General features: G+C 40.6%; 4 protein-coding genes and 1 long non-coding RNA gene across 6 annotated transcripts; 4 read left to right on the top strand and 1 right to left on the bottom strand.

The window, feature by feature from the left end:
• Positions 1–903: 903 nt before the first annotated feature.
• Positions 904–7944, top strand: tnxba (tenascin XBa). Its single transcript, XM_082550436.1, has 15 exons — positions 904–986; positions 2318–3505; positions 3606–3737; positions 3823–5004; positions 5091–5213; positions 5369–5512; positions 5612–5731; positions 5807–5962; positions 6127–6239; positions 6339–6471; positions 6545–6696; positions 6780–6876; positions 6983–7144; positions 7232–7395; positions 7486–7944. Exons 2-15 carry the CDS (start codon positions 2434–2436, stop codon positions 7582–7584), a joined length of 3849 nt encoding a protein of 1282 aa, XP_082406562.1. The 5' UTR covers positions 904–986; positions 2318–2433; the 3' UTR covers positions 7585–7944.
• A 331-nt stretch (positions 7945–8275) lies between these two features.
• cyp21a2 (cytochrome P450, family 21, subfamily A, polypeptide 2) lies at positions 8276–11993 on the top strand (the record flags this gene model as incomplete). The annotated part of the gene is made up of 12 exons (XM_082550260.1): positions 8276–8399; positions 8558–8740; positions 8834–8923; positions 8998–9152; positions 9246–9341; positions 9510–9620; positions 9710–9796; positions 9970–10053; positions 10232–10345; positions 10436–10602; positions 11440–11543; positions 11629–11993. The coding sequence occupies 12 exons, from the start codon at positions 8276–8278 to the stop codon at positions 11892–11894; spliced, it is 1581 nt and encodes a 526-aa protein (XP_082406386.1). The 3' UTR covers positions 11895–11993.
• Positions 11994–14786: 2793 nt separating this feature from the next.
• LOC309717908 lies at positions 14787–15635 on the top strand. The gene is made up of 3 exons (XR_014279845.1): positions 14787–14859; positions 15038–15141; positions 15227–15635. It is a non-coding gene; the product is annotated as an uncharacterized lncRNA (long non-coding RNA).
• A 594-nt stretch (positions 15636–16229) lies between these two features.
• Positions 16230–18894, top strand: LOC309716682 (obscurin-like). The gene is made up of 8 exons (XM_082550621.1): positions 16230–16322; positions 16718–17002; positions 17103–17393; positions 17472–17744; positions 17883–18149; positions 18240–18338; positions 18459–18484; positions 18564–18894. Exons 1-8 carry the CDS (start codon positions 16250–16252, stop codon positions 18684–18686), a joined length of 1437 nt encoding a protein of 478 aa, XP_082406747.1. The 5' UTR covers positions 16230–16249; the 3' UTR covers positions 18687–18894.
• LOC309716683 (uncharacterized protein) lies at positions 18653–20932 on the bottom strand. 2 transcript variants are annotated; one of them, XM_082550623.1, is made up of 8 exons: positions 20821–20932; positions 20195–20512; positions 19838–20113; positions 19696–19749; positions 19419–19598; positions 19270–19311; positions 19119–19178; positions 18653–18996 (listed from the first exon to the last, which is right to left on the bottom strand). In XM_082550623.1, exons 1-8 carry the CDS (start codon positions 20885–20887, stop codon positions 18989–18991), a joined length of 1005 nt encoding a protein of 334 aa, XP_082406749.1. In that variant the 5' UTR covers positions 20888–20932; the 3' UTR covers positions 18653–18988. The 2 variants fall into 2 exon arrangements, with proteins under 2 accessions (XP_082406749.1, XP_082406748.1); XM_082550622.1 differs by having other exon boundaries at positions 18653–19178.
• Positions 20933–21289: the final 357 nt, after the last annotated feature.

Genomic DNA, 21289 nt, shown 5'->3' with positions numbered 1-21289 from the left:
CATAGTTTCTTACCTCTTATGTTTCTTATGTTAGCGCAGTGTCTTAACCTATATGCTCTCTTGTACATTTAGATGAATGTCACTTACATACCTTGTTTGCTCTACACCCTTGATATAGCCTACTTGTCTTCATGTGGTTTACAAAAGGTGGGTTGGTGGGTGGCCATCTTGTCTGAGATGCAATGCATCCACAGAGGATTCCTTAAATCTGCTGGATATTTGGTCACTTACATAACTCCCACGTAGTTACATCTCATTACTTCCAACAAACAGCCGATTCATATAGAGAGAGGGTCCTGTCCCCCAGAGTCTGCTCTGAATGCCCACAGTGTTATGTATTCCAGATGAATCATGATTCTCACACCGGGGCTTTATTCAGCCAAAAACTGTGTGCTGCTAGCAGCAATCTTTGGGATAAGGCAAGTTACATGTGACAGACATTTGTGAAATAACTGCTATACAATCTGCAAAGCTGAGTCATAATAATTTTAAATTACCGGTAAATAGATAAGATTTATTTGATTGTTTTAAACAATTCAGCAATTCAGTTGCCGTGTTCAACAATTCAGTGTGTTGTTGAGACAAACTAAATGAAGTCATTTTGAATCAACTCTTGAATCAACAGTGGATTTTCAGCTATAAGAAGCAAACATGTGCTTTCTTTGTGCAAGCAAATAAAACAGAGTAACTTGTCATGTTAGATACAGAAACCAGTGTAAAATACCATGCCTTTTTGTAAGTCCAATACAAATATTTTTCATGGTGGTTGAGAGAGTGGGACCATAAGATTTGGTAAAGGGCGTGGGGGTGGGGGGATTTTCCTTAAGTAGGAGCAGACTTTATCACTCTCCTCCTTTCTAGTGGTGGTCCTTCTTCTCACCTCTTTCCTCTCAGGTTAGTTGAAGAAGTTCTGTGTCCACTCTTCCAATTAGATGGAGGGAGAAAGTCAAAGAAAGAGATAAAGAAAGAACCAAGTCATTATTCAAGTAAGTGCAACTTTTTATTCCCCTTTTTTGTGAAAACTGCATTGGAATAACTAGCATCCTACTTTCAGGTGTGTTTGTGTGGATGGGTTTTTAATCTTATTGTTTATTTGTAGAGTATAATGTTATAATTTTCTGTGTCTTAATGAGTAGAAAGGGTTTTGGTGTTGATTCTTTCCTTGTTTTATTTACAGTGAAAAGGATTTATAAATAGTAGTTTTTGTGAGTGCAGTGGAAAAACAATTTAAAAAAAAACCCATTATTGCTAAATTTTTCCTTTTAGTTTTAATCATGGAATCAAAATGAATTCTATCAGTTTTAGAAATAAAGAAGACTTATTAATTCAACCAGCACTGAAGCCCATTTAAAAGCAAGGCTGGACGTATTTTCTTTTGTGGTTTTATGAGTTGTGGGTGACGAGCTTTATGTAACCGTCTGTATAGTGAAAGACATACTGTGTCCCACAGTTCTTACAGTAAAGCTCTGTTACCTGGCCACATAGTCTCAGTGGCACACTCTGAGTTTCCCACTCAGGTCAGCTTTTCCTTCCTGCTCAGTGTCCAGTGACTTAGACCTTACTTGGTTTGAACAGCAGTCACTTTACGACTGAACACTTGGAACACTTCTGAATATCTGGATGCATGTCTGTGTCAATTTTTACAGCAGCTTTATTGTAAAAAGCACATAACAGAGGTTTGGACATGTTTTCCAGTTATGAGTATTTAGGTATATAGCATATTTATAGTATATATAAGTGGCAAAGCTCAAAGGAAATACTTAAAAGGTCATTTAAATAAATCTGCTTAGTTAGCTCTAAAGGTCAGCTCACAGCATACAGCTTCTGCATTAACACTTTAACACCTAGTGTATCATATCTGATATTTTATTTTTGAGAGTTCTCCATCATATGCGTATTTTCCTCTCTGGAAAAACTTGAAACAATTGAAAAATAGATTTTTAAGCAATAGACTACAAAAAACAAACAACAAAAACAATTAGAATTTTTCAGTAAGTTTGTTTTTCAGGAAAAAAAATCTAAATGTTTTTTGAAACTGAATAGAAAAAGTAAGTACTTAGAAGCCAGAAATGTCTTGTCAGTTAACCACTTTTTAAATTGCTGCCAGTCTCTGATTAGCCAGTTCTACTGAGGAGCTTTAAGTGTGAATGGAAGCTCTGTGAATGTGATGCTGGTCAGTCCTGTAAAAGATATATGTATGCTCATTAAAGTCCTACTTGGAACTCAAAAATCAGCTATAAAATGGCCTACGTTAGTGTTTCCTGCATTCAACTCTGCCATAATTCAGCTCTTTCTTTATTTCTGTCTTCATTTCCAGGTGAGACCTGGCAAAGAAAAAAGCAAAATATAGAAGAAGGAATTCATAGATTTACAGTAACGTAAATTCAGTTCCACTGAAGCAACAGCTTCTCTGACCACAGTTGCTGGATCAAAATGTTATTTACTCTAGGACTACTCCTCCTTCTCACCCCATTTCCCTCTATTCAAACCACAACCAATGAGAAGAGAGACTCCACAGGAAGTGATGTGACCAAAGCCAGTGCAGCATTTACCCGTTCAAAACCAAAAACCACTGATCTCCCTGACAAACAGACCAACCAGCTCACCCTTAAGCCAAATGCCATCAATCAGACAGTTTTACCCACTCCAGCTACCAAGCAAAAATCTCCAACAGCCAATGTTACACTGACCACCAAAGGCAGGCACAGCCCAACAGTAATTCAAACCACTCCGTCAGTGGTAAAGGCTACTACACCCAGAAGCACCCTCTCAAACAAAGACAAGCACACAGTCCCAGTTAACCAGACTAAGTCCCCTAAGTCAGCCTCAGGTGGTGAAGTAAAAGGAAGCAAAGACAAGCATTCCCCCACTGGAATTCTAAATGTTCAGCCAACACCCACAAAGACTGCTTCATCCAGCGGTGCTAAACCCACCAAACACAAACTTCAGCCCTCTGGCAATCAGACTATTCTAATTAGGTCTCCTTCAACTGATCATGGGAATACTGCCAAAGACAGGCCTGCCACCACCGTAGTTCAAAATACTCAGTCAACATTTATAAAGTCCACTGCTGCCACAAAAAACAAGCCCGCACCATCTGTCAATCAAACTGTTGTTGCTAGGTCCCCCACCATCAATGACGTGAAGTCCAAGGGCAAGCCTTCTCCCACAAAAGTTCCAACTGTGTTGCCACTGGAGACTCCAGCAAAGACAACTGACAAAGAAAAGGTCACAACCTCTGCCAATGACACAGTTTTAATCAAAGAATCCAGCAAAGACAAGCCTGCCTCTTCGCAGCCCATCAAAGTGATTATCAGTGAGGGCTGCGACTCAAGCAACACCAAGGAGCAGGAGCTGAAGCTGAAACCTGGTGCTCCACTCGTCATGACTCATAAGATCAGCTTGTTGCCTGGTGGCTGCAGTGGAGAGTGTGAGGCTGAAATGGCCGAACTGAAAGGGCGTGTGGCTCGGCTCGAAAGAGAGATGTCCTTTCTCAAAGATAAATGTATCATTTTCTTATGATTTATTCACCATATTTTATCATTTTAAACACTATTCAGTATAGACAGGATTAAACATTCCTTGTTCTGTTTGTTTCTGCCCAGGTCCGTGCTCTGCAAACTGTCCAAATGACTGTGGCGACAATGGGAAATGTGAGAAGGGTAAATGTATCTGCCACAAAGGATTCATGGGTCTAGACTGCAGTAAGTGTGCACAAGGAGCCGAGTGTAGCAAAAGTAAGTTATGTTTGCACTAAAATGAGAAAAAATAAATATTTTTATGTAACCTTTGAATGATGCAGCCTCTCCCTGGGCTTTTCAGAAGCTAGCAAAGGGAGCACCATCCAGCCAACAGTGGAGACTGTAATCCTGCAGGTGAAAAAAGGAAAGGACAGCATGCAGGAGAAAAATACCAAAGCAGAACAAACACTTTTCCAGAAGAATGTGTCTGAGACTGACACTACACCTAAAGAAGCCACTAATGCCAAAGGAGCTGTTGATAAAACACAAGTGAAAGAAGACACCGCTGTGAAGAAAACAACTACTAAAGGTTCTTCAAATCCTGAAAACACCAGTCGCCCAACTGTTGACAAAAGTCTCCCGAAACAAGAGGAAAACAAGAAGGAGGTAACCCGAAAAGGCAAAACAACACCCTCAGCCTCAGAAACCAACATTAAAGATGGGACTGGCAGCAGAACATTTTCAACGTCCGACCATCTGAAAGATGAACCACAAAATAATGCAACACAAAGCAATGTGAAGAAGGTTTCTAAAACTGACACAACCATCTCCAAGGGCACAGGGACAACCAAAACCAAAACAGACAAGGACATTTTGGAGCAGTCCACGAAGGGTGAAAAGAATGTATCTCAGTCATCCGGCCATAAACCAAATAAGACAGGTAAATTAGACACTTTAATTTTGCAGACTGTGGACAAAAAAACTGACAAGACTGGGAAAGGAACACAAATAAATCTGGATGTATTGAATCGAACCATTGGAGCTGCATCAGATAAGACTAAATCTCATCATGACAAAACAACTCACCATGACTCAGGGATCAGCATCAAGAGGACCGGAGGATCTGGATTAGGATCTGTGAAGGCTGTAAACATATCTTCCCACAGCTTCACAGTCACATGGTTAGCACCCCAAGGGATGTTTAAGAACTTCACTGTGATCAGAAGAGAGCCACAGACAGAAGGAGACGAAGATGGTTACGAGGACTTTGAGGAGGAAGCTCTTCCAGGACAAAAGCCCTCTGCAGCTAGGAACGCAACGGAAGTCTTAGTACAGAGTGAGCGCACCACCACAACTGCCTCCTCCAGGAAAGCTGATGGATCAAAAGTTAAAGCTGACACCAAGAGGATCTCGATGGTGGTCCCGGGTAATGTGCGCTCTGTGGAGTTCAGTAATTTGCGGGCAAACACGCGCTATGTCCTGCATATATATGGTACAGCAGCACAGAGAAGATCAAAGATTCACAGAGTAACTGCAACCACAGGTAATAACAGCAGGAAAACGTTTATGTATAAGTCCATCAATATCTAAGCAAATGATACACTATGTTGTACTTTTTTCTCTTGCTAGGTCCTGAGCCAGCCACAGAGATGGTTTTCAGTAATGTCACAGAGGCTTCTCTCAATGTTTCCTGGTCCAAACCAAAGACAACGTTCACAGGCTTCAGGGTCACATACACCAACATTTTAACAGGTCTGTTAAGTACTGCTCATATTGTTTATCTCAGACCAGAGTTATCCAGCATAAAACACTTAATTAATGCCAGCTCAACCCAAGTGAAGGTTAATGTCAGTTTATTAGGAAATGTTCTTAGTGTCTCATTGTGGTGCTTGTTGTCGTCCTGACAGGGGAGAACCGCTTGGTGACAGTGGGCTCTAAGCAGTCTTATGTTGTTCTGTCCAAGCTGTCTGCTGGGTCTTCCTACATAATCACTGTAACTACGACACAAGGCCAATTCCAGAGTGATCCACTCACATCCGTCATCACCACAGGTACAATCTTAGACAAGTTTACTATTATAAAAGGCTACTGTCTTTGTCTTGGAGTGCAAAAATAAAACATAAACACTGTGGATAATATCCGAACTGCAGTGCCCGCCCCTCCAACGCATCTTCAAGTTGTCAATGTGACAGACACCAGAGCTGTGCTGCAGTGGACTCCCAGTCTAGGGAAAGTAGACCGCTTCGTCATCAGCTACGAGTCCTCTAAGAGTGAGTGTGGCCACACTGACATAATGACTAATGAATAAGTGCTTGCGACTAAGCGGAATGCTCTTATTGCCACAGCTCCTAATGTGACAGTGACCGTGACCTTGTCAGGAAACTCAGTGGAGCACCAGCTGAGAGGCCTGCAGAAAGGCACCCTCTACAGGGTCAAAGTGCTGAGCCAGAAGGACAGTCTGCAGAGTATGGCCATCTCAACAACATTTACTACTGCAAATGGTGAGCAAAAGGGTGGGAAAATGAAGTAAAATCATAATCTTAAACAAGAGAGAATAAAATAATCCTTCATGGATGAGCAACCTAGAGAGTATGTTTAGTTTTAAGTGAGTAAACTTAAAAAAAGAAAAAAGAAAAACTGCCAAGGGGCTTCTTGTGTCTCTCAGTGGTCAAAGCCAGTGAAGTTGGGGCTCGAAGTGCAGTCATAGCTTGGAGAGCCACCCCTGCCGTTTATCACAGCTACAAAGTGCTCTATCAGGTGGCCGGAGAGGAGACAAAGGTCAGTTGCAATTTTTGATCTTTGGTATACAATAATTAAAGAGAGACCCGACTTTTACAGAATTTCAAAGCTCTGTGTGTGTTACTGTGTTTATATTAGGAGGTGATTCTGGAGCCCACCATCACAGAGTACAAGTTGACTGGGCTTTTGCCCATGTCCCGCTATTTTGTTGTGGTGCAAGGCGAGAGAGATGGACACTATACATCTGTTGTCACCACAGAATTCATCACAGGTATGCATTTTACGTGTTGCAATGTAATCCCATCTTGTGAATACTCTAAAAACTAATTTTCTTTATCTGTTAGGAAAACTGCGCTTCCCTTTCCCTACCGAGTGCTCTCAGGAGCTGCTGAATGGAGCTCTGCACTCAGGAGAGTTGGACATCTACCCTCAAGGACGAGAGGGGCGAGCAGTTAGAGTCTACTGTGACATGGAGACTGATGGAGGCGGCTGGACAGTAAGACAAACTGCAGTCACTTGAATAAAAGTCAAAAATAGACTTTTATTTGGGTTTTAGACAGCAGTCTCTGTGTTTTGCAGGTGTTCCAGAGGAGGATGAATGGAAAAACAGATTTTTTCAGAACATGGAGTGAATACAAAGCTGGCTTTGGAAACCTGAGTGAAGAATTCTGGCTTGGTACAGTATAAAGCCAAGCTTCTAATCACTTTTTCTGATTCAAAGTGTTTTCTTTTGTTTTCACTACATCTGCTTAAACAGCATCTTTTCTCCCAACTCCCACCAGGAAATGAGCTCCTGCACAACCTGACTAATGTTGGCCCTGTGAGTCTGAGAGTGGATATGCGATCAGGAAACCATACCGTCTACGCTCACTACACGAACTTCTCTGTCGATTCAGAGATGAGGCACTATACGCTCACCGTGTCTGGCTACACCGGAACAGCAGGTCCAGTTTCAAAAACTGCATTAAAACAAAACAAGTGCAGTTATACCTGACAATTTGGATCTCAATATCAATGCACTTTTCTGACAGGTGACTCTATGAGGTACCATAACGGTCGTCCATTCTCAACCCGAGACAAGAACCCTGATCCCATGGGGATCCACTGTGCCAAGGCCTACATGGGAGGCTGGTGGTATAAAAACTGTTACAAGGTCAACCTCAATGGTCTTTATGGCATCAACAGTAACAATCAGGTACGACTAATCTCTGCTGATTTCTAAACGTTTTTATCTTTTAAAGCACACTGGCCAAAGATAGATTTTCTGTTTCTGTTTCTGCTCTAGGGAATAGTCTGGATAGACTGGAAAGGTAAAGACTCCTCCATTCCCTTCACTGAGATGAAGTTCAGACCCTCCAGGTTCTCCCCTGCAACTCATGGGTAAGGATGGACCAGCCTCCATCAAAACTCTGCATCTGACAGAAAATTAAAGCTCCAGAAATTTTCGAGAACCTTGGATCTCACGGTTTCTGTGTCTCTGTCCGAATAAAATAACCTATAGTTGTTTTGATAGCTGCAGCTGTCAGTTCATTTGATTCAATGTGCAAGTAATTTTCTGATCTGTTTTTATAGCAGACGTAACAACTAATTTTATTGTAACTTTTGAATTCTGTTCTACTGTTCTGCCTGACTCATTCATTTCAATACAAATGTGTTTTGTGCCCCAAAATTGTATGCCACCCCACTACTACTGTAATTAAACATGCACTGTTTCACTCCATTGGAATAAATGTGGCTAACCTTGGTCTCGTGAGTTTTTATTTCCTGAAAGCAATTTACAATTTCTCACCTCCCTGCGTTCGTCGTGTTACAAGATTGAGAAACACAGGCTTGACAGATTGTAATGTCAACTAAAATGTGTTAACATGCCCTTTAGTGAGTGCAAATCATGTCTAGGCTGTCTTGTGCTGCATTTATCACATCAACAGTCATGCTGACCTAACAAATATTTGGATGTCCTTGATTATAGCGAAAACACCAAACACTGTATCGAGCTGACAGGCTTTAAGACCTGTGAGAGGACTATAAATGTTCAGGGCTGCGTGTTGACCACCGCGAGAAGACTCTAAGTGATAATGGAAATATCAATAGTCAGTGTGGGAGCTGCGTTCCTGGTTGTACTGCTGTTCATGGTGCTGAATTGGATTTCTGGTCAGAAACACAAAGATGTTCAGGAAAATCATAAGGGAAGTAAGTCAAGTTGAGTATATATTCACGGTCTTTTTATAGTATATGGTTTTGATGGTTGCAATAAATAATGAAATTAAAAATATGGAGACTTACAAAACTGAAACTGGTTGTTATTCTATATCGTTTGCGCCTGTCCATTTTACTTTGTCTTTTCTAATTCTGTGTAGGAGATGATTCTAGATTTCTGGACCAGTTTCTTCCCTGCTCCTCATCTCTTTCCCTCCCGGGCCCTCCCGGCCACTTTCTCATTGGTAATATGATGGAGCTGAAACATGATCATCTACCAATTCACCTCACAAATTTGGCACAGCGCTATGGAAGCATTTATCGCCTTAAATGCGGAACAACAAGTAATGATCCATTAATTGATAACGGTTGACATTTTTAGTAAATTTCAGATTGCATAACACCAAAACACTGCACTTATAATCGTGTTGTTTCAGCTATGGTAGTGCTGAACAGCAGCGAAGTCATAAGAGAAGCACTGGTGAAGAAATGGTGTGACTTTGCCGGGAGACCGATCTCATACACAGGTAAAGAGTTCAGTTCAGTGCACTGGGCTGCGTAGTTGTCATATGATATCATGACCCTGACTCATTTCTTTCAGGTAATATTGTGTCTGGGGGAGGTTGCAACATATCTTTAGGTGACTATACTGAAAAGTGGAAGGCACAACATCGCCTTGTCCATAGTTCTCTGCAGCGTTGCTGCAAAAAGTCGTTGCATGATGTCATTGAGAGACAAGCGCTGCATCTGTTAAAGGTACAGTTAAAAAAAGCTGGAAAACAAGATTTTAGAAGGAAGACTTTGCAAACCAAATGCTCGGGATAAAGCACAGGTTTGTTCACTGTTTAGGTTTTGATGGGCTATAAAGGCTGTGCTGTAGATCTGTCAGAGGATTTTACTGTGGCGGCCAGTAATGTCATCACCACTCTGGCTTTCGGAATAGAAGTGAGTATTCTTCTCCCCCTAGTTCTGTTTGTTTTCATGTCACCGTCTTAGAAAAGGTACATTCATAATGTTCTGTTAATCAGGAAGTGAAACTCTTGAGGATAAGCATGACGACATCTCGTTCCCTCTGTTTTTGGACAGTGTGTCTCATTACTTTGTGTCTTGTAGTATGATAAGAGCTCATCGGAGCTGCAGGAGTTGCACAGATGTCTCAATGAGATTGTTGCTCTGTGGGGCTCCGCTTGGATATCAGCCCTGGACTCTTTCCCACTGCTTAGAGTAAATATCCACCATTTAGACTATTGGTCAAATAAATAAAACCAGTACCATGTTGTGAAAATAATTTCATGTCATTTGTTCTCTCAAAGAAATTACCCAATCCTGTTTTTGCCCATCTTCTGAAAGAGGTGGTCAGGAGAGACGAAATCATAGGAAGACATCTCAACAATTACAAGGTTAGTAATGTAAGATGATAAGAAAATAATGATCTCATGAATTGAAATCATTCAGATCGCAAGACAAAGAAAATACTTGCTGTGATTTTGTGAAACCAAACACAAAATCACACAAGTTATTTAAAAACATCCAAAATAACTCTCTTTTAATCTACTTTTGCTATTTATTTAAGCAGTCACAGGACAAAAAAAATCAGGATGTCATCACAGGATCCCTCCTCCAGGGACTTGACAATCAGAACACAGAAGACAAAGCGGTGAGTACATACAGTGAATACCAGGAGAGATAGTGGACTGCTTTCCTTAATAAATCACCTGAAGTCCCGATAATTTTACAAACTATGATGATAGAGCAAGCTTAGTTCAAGATCACAATTAGAAGTGGAAACATGCAACACTGTAAAAGTATTAAATTACATGTCTTCATGTTCCCAGCTATTAACAGATATTCATGTTCACATGGCAACAGTGGACCTTCTTATCGGGGGAACAGAGACTACTGCGGCCTGGCTAAACTGGATGGTGGCCTTCCTCCTGCACAGACCAGAGGCACTGGGAATTTTTACCAAAAAACAAAAAAAAGTTAAAACAAAATACATGTTTTTGTTTTTTATGCATCCTTTCTAATGTAATCTACAGGTGCAGGAGTTGGTATATGAGGAGCTGTGCACAGTATTGGAGGGCCGATACCCTAAATACAGCGACAGACACAGACTTCCGGTCCTCTGCTCTCTGATCAGTGAGGTGCTCAGGCTCAGGCCAGTCGCCCCTTTGGCAGTACCACACAGAGCCATCAGAGACAGCAGGTCAGCCTGCACATAATAAATAGCAGGAACTACACAACACACAATAAGCACTACTGACTAAGTACCTGTGTGTGTATATGTGTGAGTGTGTGTGTGTGTGTGTGTGTGTGTGTGTGTGTGTGTAGATGGGGGTGTGTACACACATGTACCATGTTTACATATCTTTGTGGGACCAAAAATTTGAAGTTTTCTTTTGTTGTGCGGACCAACAGCCCTTATGGGGACAAAATCCATGTCCCCACGAGTTTGAAGCCATTTTTGAGGATCAAAATGTGATTTTAGTATCAGGCACTCATTTCGTTTATTTTTGATGGTTAGGGTCAGGGTAAGCGGCTAGGGAAAGCATTATGTCAATTAGATGTCTCCACAAAGATATGAAAACACAATTGTCTTTGTGTGTGCGTGTGTGTTTATGTGTGAGATACATGTGCTAGTACAGCCTGGCTGAGGTCTCCAGATCTCCCACAGTCTCACATTTCTCCAAAGGGAGTGGTTTTAATTAATGAAGTATGCTGGAATGTGATGCTGGAAGTATGAAGTATTGCAACATTTGGCACCGCTCTTCCTCCAAGATCAGACTTATGAAGAGACATCCACTTGAATTACCTTTAGAAAAATGTAATTTATTAAAACAACAAGCACCAGCATTGTTTATTTATGTAATTGTGCAGAAAGAAGATGTGTAGACATTATTTAAATTAACCAAAACCTGAAAAAACAACAACAACAAACAAACAGGCATACACACATACACATTTTCTGCTGTTGCCCTGTTATGTATGTGTGTTGCTTGATACTTGGCATTAAGACAAATACATGGCTCCTCCTCATGTTTAGCATTGCAGGTTATTTCATCCCTAAGAACACAGTCATCATTCCTAATCTTTTTGGAGCACATCATGATCCTGAAGTTTGGCCTGACCCATACAGCTTCAAACCAGGTACTGTCCCAAACGCTGTGTGATTTGTGTTCATTTCACTTGGCTCAGAAGAGTTCAAATAAAGTATTGACACTCTCTCTTTCAGAGCGCTTTCTGAATGAAGGAGGGGGAAGTGGAGGCGGCTCCACCCGTGACCTGATCCCTTTTGGAGGGGGGGCTCGGCTCTGCCTGGGAGAGTCTGTGGCCAAAATGGAGCTTTTTCTGTTCAGTGCCTACTTGCTGAGAGATTTTCAGTTCCTCCTGCCTGAGAGTGAGACCTCACTGCCTGATCTGAGAGGAGTTGCCAGTGTTGTGCTTAAGATCAAGTCCTATGATGTTGTAGCACGTCCAAGACCTGTGACTAATCCCTGAGCTGCAGTGGGTGTATTGCTGACTTGTTGTTTGTGTTGGCCATGCATGTGCAAATTTATGTTTCACATATTTATATTTTCTCTTCTTATTCTTATTTATTCTTACACTTTATTATCAAAGTTATTTGTTCCACCATCACTGAATAAAATGTCCAAACCAAAGTCTTTATTTCTTCAGTGGCGATAACCCTGACAATAGGTGACCACTCTTGCGAAATTAAAACAAACACTGCAGTCAGAAATGTCCCATTAGAGTGCAGTCACAAGCAGCTTTATTAACTATGCAAAAAATATCAGATAATTAAATATATATATATATGTGTTGGTCCGACTAAAACATTCAGCTTGTCAGTTAATCAGCTATAGTGAGTAATCTACCCAGTAGTACATTTACTACCCCGTTCACTGAGCAAGACAAAGGCCTACTCCACACCTGGTGCACAGCCTTTTGTCACCTAAGCACCTCCCACTAATACGCCCACTATTCTCATTCATCTCGCAGGGACCTGGACATTCCCATACACTACATAACACATAGAAAACTCCACTGACTCTTAAAAATGCCACACAGTGGCATAATGTATGGGATAAGTCCAGTTTCTCCTCAGCACTGGGTTACAGGCGTATCTGCTGTTTGGGTTTTCATCATTAATATCCTACTCATGATGAAAAGGAATGTAAAAGTTATTATTTGAAACAATAATAATGGATTGTATTTATATATATGCTTTTCAGTACCCCTCAAAGCACTTTACAATACCACTATTCTTTCACTCTCACATTCATACACTGGTGGAGGCAAGCTACAGTTGTAGCCACAGCTGCCCTGGGGTAGACTAACAGGGGCGAGGCTGCCATATCGCACCATCGGCCCCCCTGGCCATCACCAGTAGGCTTTAGGTGAAGTGTCTTGCCCAAGGACACAATGACCAAGACTGTCCAAGCCGGGGCTCGAACTGGCAACCTTCCGATTACGAGACAAACACACAACTCTTGAGCTACGATGGCACCTTTATCAAAATAGTAACCCACATGTAAAACACATAGCAGTCACGAGAGTTAAAGTGACTGTAGCAGAGTCAACATAAATAACTCTTACAAGTAAAAATAACTCATCTCTTATGACTCACTCTCATGAGCAAAAAGTGAGGTTCCTGTGTCATTTCGTGCAACTGAATGGGTTTGTGTTGTAACGAGAAAGTTAAAAAATGAGAAGTTAATGAAAAGCTTTCTCTGGCAAGTAATTAAATTACATGTTGCATTACGGCCCTGTCCTTTATTAAGGTCATTAACTGCTCACACCTGCATGGGTTTAGAAAGTTTAATTTACAACATCCAACTTTGATAGCTAGGGAATGGACTGCCAGGGTCTCTCTTCTTGAATGCCACCCAGCACACACTGCACCTGACTCTATGTCACCTTCTGGGTTGTGGGCCTACACGAGGGTAGCCCTTTCTTCCTGGGCAGGGTAAACTGTCCCCAGATCTGACCAATCAGACTACTGCATTTGGCAACAAGTGCACTCATAGCTCAAAAACGGTACTGAAACTACAAATACCTCAGACACATAGCTAAACATAGCTCCAGCTCAATCAACTGAACTGAGTTTAAAGAAACCCTCAGTCCTCCTGAAATATGTATGAAAGCCACCACAGACAGAAGGTGCTTCGATGACATCAAAGAAGTGATGCATTGCTGACTGTATGCATGAATTACTGAACGGTTGCATCTTCATGCAACCTCTGTTCTTGATTCAACTGATGAAAATGATTGCTTTCCCCAGCTCTGCAAACACATGCCTGTAAGTATCCTCCTAATCATTCTGATAGTGGAAGGGAGGATTCTATGGGGCGATCGTGGCTCAAGAGTTGGGAGTTCGCCTTGTAATCGGAAGGTTGCCGGTTCGAGCCCCGGCTCGGACAGTCTCGGTCGTTGTGTCCTTGGGCAAGACACTTCACCCGTTGCCTACTGGTGGTGGTCAGAGGGCCCGGTGGCGCCAGTGTCCGGCAACCTCGCCTCTGTCAGTGCGCCCCAGGGTGGCTGTGGCTACAATGTAGCTTGCCATCACCAGTGTGTGAATGGGTGGATGGATGACTGGATATGTAAAGCGCTTTGGGGTCCTTAGGGACTAGTAAAAGCGCTATATAAATACAGGCCATTTTACATTTACATTTACACATTTACATTTGCGTGGAAGCGCAACAAGGATCTGGGGAATAAATCCGATTTATTCTGGATCTGAAGGTTGAATACTTCCACAATGACGACAATGTTTTCCTTCTTGGTCTGCAGCTAATGATCAGCCCAGTACTGAAAGATATTTTTTGGACATCCTGATAATAATGAATTGCAGTCGTCCAGCCTGGAAGTAATAAATGCATGAACTAGTTTTTCAGCGTCACTCTGAGACAGGATATTTCTAACTTTAGAGATGTTGCGCAAATGGAAGAACGCAGTCGTACACATTTGTTTAATATGTGCATTGAAGGACATGTCTTGGTCAAAAGACATGAGACTTTCAACTCTTTCATAAGAATGAAAGTGTTGAAAGTCAGATCAATCCAAAAAGGTGCCTCTAGTGTAACTGTGTGATTCTCCGGGTTTTGCATAAAATGGAACAGCTAGTGAAGAGACAAAGATCAGTCACACACAGGCCTTTTTATTTTTGCTTCCACTTATTTTCATTTCCTTGACGTTACGCAGAAGTCTCGACTTGAAACTATAACCAGTCTTTTGGTTGTTCTGCGATCCATAACTGCCAGTTTTGTTGCATAAGCCACAAAACTGGCCCAATAAATACAATTAATCATTGCACTTGCAGTTAAAGTTGGGAGAGAAAAATAATAACAGAGAGTTCTTACGGAGAAGTTTAAAAAAAAAGCAAAAAAAAGCAAACAACCGACAAATAATCAGTTGCTTATTTTTTGTTTTTGTACAGAAAGAAAATTTGCAAAGATAAGAAAACGTAAGAATATAAACTACACACACACATGAAACCTGGAAAAACAGCATATTTCTATTTAAATGAACATTCATACACAGACAAATGTCTGACGTACACATTTTCTAATGTTGTTAAGTTGCTTATTAACACTGTTTTTAGTTGGCCTCATGACAAATATTTGACTCCTCCTCATGTTTAGCATTGCAGGTTATTTCATCCCTAAGAACACAGTCATCATTCCTAATCTTTTTGGAGCACATCATGATCCTGAAGTTTGGCCTGACCCATACAGCTTCAAACCAGGTACTGTCCCAAACGCTGTGTGATTTGTGTTCATTTCACTTGGCTCAGAAGAGTTCAAATAAAGTATTGACACTCTCTCTTTCAGAGCGCTTTCTGAATGAAGGAGGAGGAAGCGGAGGCGGCTCCACCCGTGACCTGATCCCTTTTGGAGGGGGGGCTCGGCTCTGCCTGGGAGAGTCTGTGGCCAAAATGGAGCTTTTTCTGTTCAGTGCCTACTTGCTGAGAGATTTTCAGTTCCTCCTGCCTGAGAGTGAGACCTCACTGCCTGATCTGAGAGGAGTTGCCAGTGTTGTGCTTAAAATCAAGTCCTATGAAGTTGTAGCACGTCCAAGACCTGTGACTAATCCCTGAGCTGCAGTGGGTGTATTGCTGACTTGTTGTTTGCGTTGGCCATGCATGTGCAAATTTATGTTTCACATATTTATATTTTCTCTTCTTATTCTTATTTATTCTTACACTTTATTATCAAAGTTATTTGTTCCACCATCACTGAATAAAATGTCCAAACCAAAGTCTTTATTTCTTCATTGGCAATGCACAGAATAACTGTACTGTTGGTGCTCATTAATGTTCACCTGTACTGGAGGGAAATTACAACAATGATCATATAAGTAATTATATTTTTGCAAAATGAAAAACTAAAGTGAGAGGAGTAAAAAGTCGTAAAAATGAATGCTGTTAATGTATCTACGGAGTTGGACACCACAATGTGAAAGAGCCTTCTTTTTTGCAGGTTTCACTGAATCTGACAGCACCACCTGGTGGACAAACCTTAAAAATGCAGTCTCCACAGCACTGGATACAGCAGTATCTGCTGTTTGGGTTGTTACACAATTAATAGCATCCTGGTGATAAAAAGGAATGTAGACGTTATTATTAAAAGTAATTTAATTGACAGGTAAATCACAACAGTCACAACACTTAAAGTGATTGTGACAATTTTGGATAAACATGACGGACTCGATCACTACATAAATATAAATTTCTCTTATGAGTCATTCTCCTCAGTTAAACATGATCTTCATGTGTCATTTCCTGGAAAAGTGTTTTGCAAAACTTCTGCTATAAGAGCATTTTGCAATAACAGAGAAAATCTGGAAACGGCAAGATGGACTCGCTCTCACTGTTGGTAATCTGTCTTTTTTATCTCACACAGGCAGCAAGTGGACATCATCCAACTGGTAATTAAACAAACATATAACACCTATAAATATATATACACATGATGTAATATATTCACACGCGGTACCTTGTAAAACCCTCTTGGACATGGCTTGATTTCATCCTTTCTGATTGTTTTCTAACCCACGAGGCACCGTTATGAGACAAAACTTGTTGGTGTCACAGAAAAATAATTAGTCGGTGGTTACTGATTTTTTTTACCTTATATTGTATCATAGCAAAATAACCATAATAAAAATAACTCACAAAATAATTGTGATCTCAGATATTCACTCAGTCCTTTGTGAACTGCTCACATGTACACAAGTGTTACAGTTTTCATTTTATGGCATATATAGATTTTAAGAAATCTTTTTCATTTAAAAAAAATGCATTTTTCTGTAATTTTCTTCAGGGAACCCTTTGCTAATGGTCGCTGTAGAAGGAGATAATGTTACTTTGCCATGTGGTATCCCTTCTATCAAAACCTGTTCTTCTATCAGCTGGGACATGAGTGCAGAATTTAATTTAACTGATGAGATTATAAAGAAAGAAAAACCGACAGCTCCAAACAGCCACAGGTATCGCCTGCTCAAAGACTGCTCTCTGCAGATTACTCAGCTGGTGCTCAATGACGCACGGCTTTACACGTGTAAGAGTGGAACGCTCAAGTCAAGTGTTTCACTTCGAATTCTTTGCAGTAAGTATTTTTGCTTCACACCTTCTTTTTGTTTTTTTTGTTTTACATACAGAAATAGTAAACAAAAATATCACAATGCTCACTTTTTTTTATCCACCAGTTACTGAAAGGTCACTTCCTGCAAATGACAAAAAGATGGAGCTTCATTGTTACCTCAGTACAGATAAAGGAGCTGACCCCTGTTTCAACCGCAAAGAGCTTCATATCAACTGGAGCTCTGAGGATGATACACCAATAAATGGAAGCAGATTTGTAATTGAACATCCACATAATTGCTTCTCTAAACTGATCATTGATACAAAATCGACAGACCACCACAGAAAATGGAGATGTCATCTAACTCAGAATGACCTTGTTAAAGCCACCATCAGTTATACGACAACAGTAAAAGGTGCTACACAGCCTGTACACAAAATGAAAGATGTTGCTCAGTACGTACAAAGTGTGACCAGTTCTCCCTTTTCCCCAGATGGACTAGAGGAAGTGTTTGCCACAGTGGGTGAGTCAGTACTATTGAATTGTGGCAACACTTCCTCTCCTGATATGAAGTGGACTTTGCGTGAAAAGCAACTGAGAGATGCTAGCTCACCTGATAATGGCCAAATAAAAGCATCACATGTTAATCAAGATTCCTCTCTGGTCATTAGCAGACTGAGCTCACTGCATGCTGGAGACTACCAGTGTTCACACTCCACTGATAAAAAAGATGTGCTCAATAAATTCAGGCTGCATACCCTTGATGGTAAGTATTAAAACTTTGTAGATGCAAGTGTATATATATACACATACAAATATGAGAGAGAAAGAGAGAGAGATGGAGAGATGGAGAGATAGCTATCGATATCTGATGTTTCATCTCTCATGTTCTACATTTTTACAGTAACTGCAATGCCTGCAGGGCTCAGAGGAGAGAATCTCACCTTGACCTGTGCACTTACCTGTGCCACAGAATGTGAAAATGACTTTGAATTAACTTGGTCAGGAAGTGCCCACAAAGGTTGGCAGAGTGAATTAATGAATATCAATAATACTCTGATAAAGAAGTTATTTCTCCCAGAGTCATCAGTGCGATCATACGAAGATATAACATGCTCTGTGCACAGAGAGGGCGCTCGGGTGGCATCAAAAAAGTGGCGTGCCGTTGACCGTAAGCATGAATTACTTTACTGTTGCCTTGTCTGCTGAATGCACCTTCTATTCATGACCAAACTGATCAGAAAATTATTCCTTTCCCCAGCTCTGCAAACACCTGCCTGGGTAGGCCTGCCTCTAGTCATCCTGATAGTGGCGGGTGGGCTCTACATTTACACCAAGAGGAAGCGCAACAAGGATGCAGGTACTGAATGTGCTTCAGAAATTACAACCAAACAACAGCTACAACATGAATTACTCTAAGGCTTTGATGGAGATTGAATATTTCCACAATGACCACAATGTTTTCCTTCTTGGTCTGCAGCTAATGATCAGCCCAGTACTGAAATGGTAAGATATCAAAAAACAGGATCATGCCGAGTCAAGCTCACATGTCCTATTTCACTAATGTTGGTGCTCTTCTCCTCAGACTCATGTGTACGAGGTCGTTCAGGATGATCGTAATGAGGAACAACAACAGCAACTACATTTAGAAAGAGAAGCAGCCACTGCAACAACCAGTTTTTATGATTTATTACAAGCTGTGAACTAGAGTGAAACCACATGCTATTCTTTGTCTTTATCACAAACTTCAAAATCATCAACAGATGTGGTTTACAAAACCTGTTTGAAAACAGACTTTTTTCTATTTCAAGAAACAGAAATGCACAGTAAATCAGCTCCTCCTTTGCCTTGCTACAGACATGCATGTAAGATTTTAAAGAAATAAAGTTACAAAAACATGATTGGTTACATTATAAGCATGCAAACTTATCTACTTTTGAAAATCCAACCCACACTGCAAGGATGAGATAACTGCAAAGGAGAATCTTCTTCCTTACTTGAAAATATTTATTATTGGACTGCAACAAAGGAGAGAAAAATGTTTTGGTTTCTTTGGTTTTCGTTGTTGTTGGGTTGTTTTTTGTTGACATGATAAGATTTGAACAATTTCATAAAGGAGGCAAAACCTCATACAACTTACAGGTAACTAAGCTTTCGTCTGGCATTTGATACAGACTGTTGATTCGCTGGCCTGGAGTATCTGTGAAAAAAGAAAAAGGTTCAAGTCAAGTGTTGAACAGAAAGGCATCACAGTGGCTAAAAAGCGCAGTAAGAAGAGAGTTTGCACTCACTCGTCAAAGGTGCAACAATCTCATATGTAGACATACAATTACCTGAATAACAAGAAAACAGAAATATTTAAACAACTCAACACTACGTAAAGTTAGTGTGACTGCATGACAGTGTGATAAGAATGAAAGAGTTTAAAGTCAGATCAAACCGTTAAAGCGCCTCTGGTGTAACTGTGTGATTCTCTGGGTTTTGCATCTGCGGTACACAACGAGTCCAATCACAGCAGCAATTATGATCATCCCCAAAATGACACAGACCACAACTGCAATTAAAGCATCATTGCTCTCCTCCTTCCTTTGCGACAGAGATATATCATTGGCTTTTGGTGCTAAAGAGAACAAGGCGAAAGTTAAAGCAACAATATAGTGAACATATAATCATAAATATGATTTAATGAATGTGCAAGACAGCAAAGGCAAACAGACCTGGCAGACTCGGAGTTTTTGTTGGAATAACCGGAACCGTTGTGGTCACAAAAGCTTCGTGTGAAAAAACAGGAATCTTACATATTACTTGTGTGTATGTTTGATCATTGCTTTTGACATGTCAAAGAAAAAAATCACTGACCTTGTACTTGTAGATTGGTGTCAAAGCAGCGCTGAGTTTTACCAAGCGTGTAACTGCATGTATACCAGCCACTGTCGCTGGTGTTCACAGACTGGAAAGTCAGAGATGTACCATCAGTTTTGGCTTTGCTGGAGTCGAGTGATTCACGCATGTCTCCTTTCTGGATTGCCCAGGAGATGTTTTGAGGTTCTTGTTGTCCACTTGTCATGTTTACTGGGCAGTTTAACTTGGCAGGCATGCTGGGTGCGGCCTTCACAGGTTCAAGGACTTTGCAGTCTGCAAGATCATAACAAATCATGTGACTCACCAGTGAGATATTTGCTTGCAAAGTAAAGAGAAAGTAGTAAAAAGTTTTACCTTTTATTCTCAAAGATATGTTTTTGGCCGCAACACGGTCCCATCCTTTCCACATTTCACAAGTGTACAGTCCTGCGTCAGATTTTTGAAGTTTTGTCAGAGTTAAGCATTTTTGTCCATTTCCATCAGCTACCCATTTTACACGTTTATACACATCGTTGCTCGGTGTGGGCCATTTAAACATATCCTTCACTTGATTAGGATCTGTAGCAAACTTTGTCACGCTGTATCTGTAGAAGCTGTTTGGATCCGTGTCATTTTGACTGAAACAAGTGAGAGCTACATCTTCTTCTTGAACAGCTAAGATGGGCTCAGTATCTGTTAAGCCAAAAGTTAAATAATGAGTCTAAATGTACTAATACATGCATCGCATTCAAGGAAGCAAGTACCTCATTTTTGCTGGTTAGAAAGTTTACACCAAAATATGCAATATCAGATTAGCAGTATGCATATTTTTAGATTCATGGCATATAATGAAATTGCATTTGTTGTTAAATAATTTTTGGAGCCAAGATGATATACACTGAATAAACCTTTAGTTACTTAATTACAAATGTAGTAAGCATAGTTAAAAAGCGTTTATTTTTATCCAATCAGATCCAGACATTATCTGCAGAACTGCTTACCTCCAAATCCTGATGCGACATTCAACAGAATTAAAGAAAGGTAACCCTGAAGATATAAATGTAACATGTTCTGTGTAATGCAGCTAGTGAAGAGACAAAGATCAGTCACCTCTAGACCTTTTTATTTTCACTTCCTTGAAGTTACATAGAAGTCTCAACTGGAAACTACCATGAGTCTTTTGGATGTTCTTTACCTGATTATGTGATCAACAATACCACAGTGTGGCAAGAACTAGGCATTACATTTGGCCAGTTTTGTGGCCAAGTTGCTTTCTGGGCTCATGTTTAAAGTAAGGAAAAGAAAGTGATAAAGCTGCACTAAAGTTCTCTCCAAACACATTGATCTGACTTATGTGACTGCTTAAACCATTTTACTTCCACCCGTTCCAGTGGAGCTGTTCACTGGTACAGACATTTCACCTTTGAGGTACTTCCAGGTGTAAATGTGCATAACTCTTTCATTTAAATG

This window comes from Aulonocara stuartgranti, assembly GCF_965226115.1.
Source record: "Aulonocara stuartgranti genome assembly, chromosome: 11".
Taxonomy (NCBI): Eukaryota; Metazoa; Chordata; class Actinopteri; order Cichliformes; family Cichlidae; genus Aulonocara; species Aulonocara stuartgranti.
This window is presented reverse-complemented; position numbering and strand designations above follow the sequence as displayed.